The following is a 4,624-nucleotide window of genomic DNA, read 5'->3' on the forward strand; positions in this document are numbered from 1 at the left end:
ACTTGGGACTTGACTCGGACTTGAGGACAAAGACTTGGGACTTGACTCGGACTTGCAAAATGATGACTTGGTCCCACCTCTGGTAAACGGTAAAAAAAATGAAAAATAAGGCAAACTTCCACTAATGTTTCAAGACTTTATTCAAAGACGTATCCAAATTATATATTTTATCTTTTTTTTGTTTTGTTTTTAAGCCAAAAATTGCAAAGCTAGTAACCTTTTTTTTAACCTTCAAAATTTAACGAAAAATGATGCTATAATTGCAGGTCGGTGTCACAAACGCATCTGAGTGCAGACAGCACTAAAGGTTCATGAAGTTTGACCTCAGTAGCTCCTTTTCCGTTGACTATGAAATTTCTCAAATTGGGTTTGCAATAGAAAAATGAGCTTAAAGGAAACACGACAATTAAAAAAAAAAACTTGCATTTATCAGAAAAGAAGTTCTTGCACTTGGAGGAATGAATAAGAAATGAGTTGGTTTGTATTTATGCTTTTCTTTATTCTATATTAATGGTTTAATGGAAACAGTTTAGTTGCAAAATCTTGTTTTTTTCAACATTCGTAGAATTTCAATAAAGTTTTGCGCATGTGTTTAATGGAAATACAGCTATATGGCGTTTCAGAAACATGACCGTACTTGTTGTTCAATTTAGATATTTTTTTGTCTATCCATTAGGTATTACCCTCACCACTACGCTCCGTTCCTGTCTGACATCAGAAACATTTCGGATTTAAAGCTGACCTTTGACCTCGGGGAACCCTTCATGCCCTTCCAGCAGCTGCTGGCGGTCCTGCCTGCCGCCAGCATGGGACTTCTCCCAGAATGCTACAGGGTAACAAGTTCACACTCGAGCATGCTCACAAGTACCAAGAATACAACATTTGCAATCTGTTCCAGAAAAACAAGTATTTGTGACGTACGAGATTGCTGGTTTGTGATCATTATAATTATAGTAGAGAATAATAATAAATACACTACATTTAATGTACAGTTACAAGAGAAAGTATGTGAACCCATTGGGAATACCTCGATTTCTGTACAAAATGGACACATTATGTTTTTTATTTTTATTTTCTTTATCTCAATCTAAAGCACAATGACGGAGAAAACCATTGCCTGCTTCAATCACACTAAAACATGTTTTCATGTTTTTTTTAACACAATTATGTGTCCAGTTTATGCATAAAACCAAGTAATTCCAAAGGGTTCACATATTTTCTCCTGCAACTGTAATTATTGTTCAAAAATTGCTGAATAGTGTTGGATTTTAAGCACATATGCGCTACAGTCAGGTAAATAAACCATTCAAAATAAAGTGTCTATGAAGATTTTTTTTATGAAAAAACATGCTTTTAAAAAAAAAAAAAAATAAACTGGCCTTGATTAAAATATAGTTGACGATTAAAAAAAGATATAGTGAAGATGAAATTATGTATACTACAAAAATCTTGTTAGCTCTTCTTATCATACGACTGTCAGCTAGCATGATGGAGAAGCCGTAAATCTGCAAAATATTCATTTAAAGTTTGGGAATTTTTTGGCATTTTCATTAAAGTGGAAAAAAAGTCAGGTTTTAGGGAATTCTAGTTTTTACTGTTATACTTTTCTCTTGTAAATATATTCTTTTAGCCAAAAAATCTTTAAGGATCGAAAAACTATGGAGAACATTTTCAGGATTTGTTGTGAACTGATCCAAACAACAAAGTTTCTGTTTTGTTTACTGCTGGAGTTAACCAGGAAGTTGACAGAAAAACTTGTTTAAATTTGATCTGTAACTCGTTGATCTTGACTTGCAAATCGAATCGGATGCAAGTAACTCACAAGATGCCAGCAAATTGTGTTTGTCAAAAGTGATAAAAAATATTATGTAAGCTTGTCAGAATATTCTATGCAAGTACATTTTACTAAAGTTTTCTATTGTGATATTCCAGCACCTAATGACCAGTGAGAACTCTCCCATTATTGAGTATTATCCTGTCGACTTCAAAACCGACCTCAACGGCAAGCAGCAGGAGTGGGAGGCTGTGGTGCTCATTCCCTTCATCGATGAGGTACATCCATTTATTTAAAGCCACATTTTTACATCTTTCAGAAATCCTACCCATTGATTTTAATGTGTTTTGCATTTTGTTGTATAGAAACTTTTGTTAGCCGCCATGGATCCCTACAACCACAAGCTGACAAGAGAGGAAAAAGCCAGGAACGGTCACAAAGAGTGTGCCGTTTATTCCTACGACCCGGAGATAGACTTCACGTACTCCTCCACGCTGCCTCAGCTGTTCCCTCACATCGTACACTGCCATGTCAGGTACATTCAGGCACGCCTACACTCAGCTGCTTCTCCAAATACGTCTAACCTCTCAAAGTCGTTTGTCGACTGTTGCAGGAAAGCGAGCATCCCCATGGACGCCTGGCACGTGTCTTCAGACCACGTGGTCAGACGTTTTGACCGCTCATCTCTCTACTTCTGTGGGTTCCCCACTTTGCAGCACATTAAACACAAGGTAATTGAAGCACTCCAACTATATGTTTTACTGTTGTAAAATCCTAGTTATGATTGTGCAGTTTTTTTAAGCCTATCTGAAAAAGTGTGTTTTTCTGTTTTAGACGTATTTTCCACTAATTTCCCAGCATTCCTTGGTCTACACTCTTCCCCGTTAGCCCAAGTTATTAATGTTGCAAAAAAAACAAAAAAAAAATGGCGAGCAACATCAGAGCTAATGAAGATGTGTCAGCTGCTGTCACAAACCCGAGCTTTTTCAAGCTACAGGTTTTCATTTGCTCCTGATCCCACACGATTTAAATAAGAAACACTTAGAAACACAGTTTTAATCTTACATTTTTTTATATTTGTCCTCCATCCTCAGATAAATGCAACAAGGACACGTTATCAAAAACAGGATTTTCATTGGAGTGGGTCTTACAAACGTATTCTTTTTTCTGATTCACTGCTTCATTGTTTGTAGTTTTACAAGAAGAAGAGCGGCGTGGTCGTCTTCCAGCAGAGCAGCAGAGGGGAGAACATGATGCTTGAAATCCTCCCCACCCAGGAAGGAGAAACGGTGAGAGATTCTGATTATGTCTGAAATGTTAGAACTTAATGCAAATATTCTAAAAAAAATCAACTAGTAATAAATTAGTTCCATCAAAATGAATTTTTTTAAAGGATTTCAGAAAAATCCTGTTGTTTTTGCTCTATTAGACTGTCCCACAGCGTCTTTGATTATTCTCTGTTAAACTTTTTTTTTTTTTTACAGATATGTGATGATGTTGCTGGTCAAGTGCTGGGGAAGCCTGTGTTTGTTAATTGGCCCCATCTAGAGGAAGCTCGCATCATTGCAGTTTCAGATGGGGAAACAAAGTAAGTCATTCATTGCTCATTTGGATGTTTTAGATATTTATTTTTTAGACATTTTTACATTTTTATTGATGAGATGCTTTCTTTGTTTCTGGCCATAAGTAGTTTTGTGTTTGCTTTAGATTTTGCTTTAAAATGATCAGCTTTTTTGGATCATAAACACTGTAAGCTTGAAGACCCATTTTGATGGAAATTGTCTTTTTTTCTACACGCTCCTGTGGCATTTTGCTGAAGATGGAGGACATGTGTAAAGAAAATTAATCTTAAAATGATTTTAGAATAAACTACCAGATATCATTTTAAAAGCTCTACTTCTTGCATGATTTTAAATGCAAGTCGATCACAAATTAACATTTGCATTTCACTTTTTAGATTCATTTTAGAAGAACCCCCTGGAGTCCAAAAAGTGTACGACAAGCCATCGACCCCCCCTCCCACTAAAGTTACTTACCTCTCTGACAAAGATCAGAAGGAATGGGTGAAGGACGTTCAGGGAATCACTGAATTGTAAGAAAGATTTGGCAAGAACAATGAAAATTCTAAAAATAATGAATATTTGTTGACTTGCTGCAAATCTGGTTCACAATTTGACTTGTTTTCTTTATTTCTGTAGCTACGTAAAGAGAAAAGGCATCGTAATTAATGAGACAGACGTGGTTTTGTACGGACAACTGCTGACGGGAAGAAAATATGTTCCAAAAGAGAAAGGAGTGGTAGAACTGGAGAAGCAGTGGGCCAAACAGGTCCTGCCGTTTGCCTACCAGGCCGTGGTTAAGGTAACGAATCCACCAAAGCTTTTAACAGAAGCTCCTATTAATCTGCACGTTTTAAGTTTGATGTTTCAAAACATTTAGTCTGCCCAAGAAAGAAAAAACACATTTTTTGGCTTTTTATTCCCACAGGATATTAAGGCCTTTTATTCATCTTTGACCTGCTTCAAGAGCCTGGATGAGCTCTTTCCTCCTGCAACCACAGTCTTCATGGTGGGGGCCCCATATTATGGTGCAACGGGAGAGGTATGTGCTCAACTTTCTGGCTTTTTTCTAATCCAAACAATGGTTTCATCATGTGCAATCACTTGTTTTTGGTTGAATCGTTCACTTTTCCTTTAAATCAGGGGTCTCAAACTCGCGGCCCGCGGGCCATTTGCGGCCCGCAGGATGATGATTTGCGGCCCTCGTCTTCATATGAAAGATTACTGTTAGTGCGGCCCCAAAGGCTGATATGAATGACACTTGTTATGTGCAGAGCTGAATGAACCAATC

At 37.1% G+C, this 4,624-nt stretch overlaps 1 protein-coding gene across 1 annotated transcript in view; it reads left to right on the top strand.

The window, feature by feature from the left end:
- The window catches only part of xrn1 (5'-3' exoribonuclease 1), a 24,367-nt gene that overhangs the window by 11,208 nt on the left and 8,535 nt on the right, over positions 1-4,624 (top strand). Inside the window, exons 13-21 of the mRNA XM_024273841.2 lie at positions 677-833; positions 1,933-2,052; positions 2,140-2,309; positions 2,388-2,505; positions 2,968-3,063; positions 3,259-3,362; positions 3,732-3,866; positions 3,973-4,135; positions 4,262-4,375. Of these exons, the coding sequence (XP_024129609.1) occupies positions 677-833; positions 1,933-2,052; positions 2,140-2,309; positions 2,388-2,505; positions 2,968-3,063; positions 3,259-3,362; positions 3,732-3,866; positions 3,973-4,135; positions 4,262-4,375 (1,177 nt within the window). The remainder of the gene's footprint in view (positions 1-676; positions 834-1,932; positions 2,053-2,139; positions 2,310-2,387; positions 2,506-2,967; positions 3,064-3,258; positions 3,363-3,731; positions 3,867-3,972; positions 4,136-4,261; positions 4,376-4,624) is intronic.

Source organism: Oryzias melastigma, linkage group LG17, assembly GCF_002922805.2.
Source record: "Oryzias melastigma strain HK-1 linkage group LG17, ASM292280v2, whole genome shotgun sequence".
In the NCBI taxonomy this organism is placed as follows: domain Eukaryota; kingdom Metazoa; phylum Chordata; class Actinopteri; order Beloniformes; family Adrianichthyidae; genus Oryzias; species Oryzias melastigma.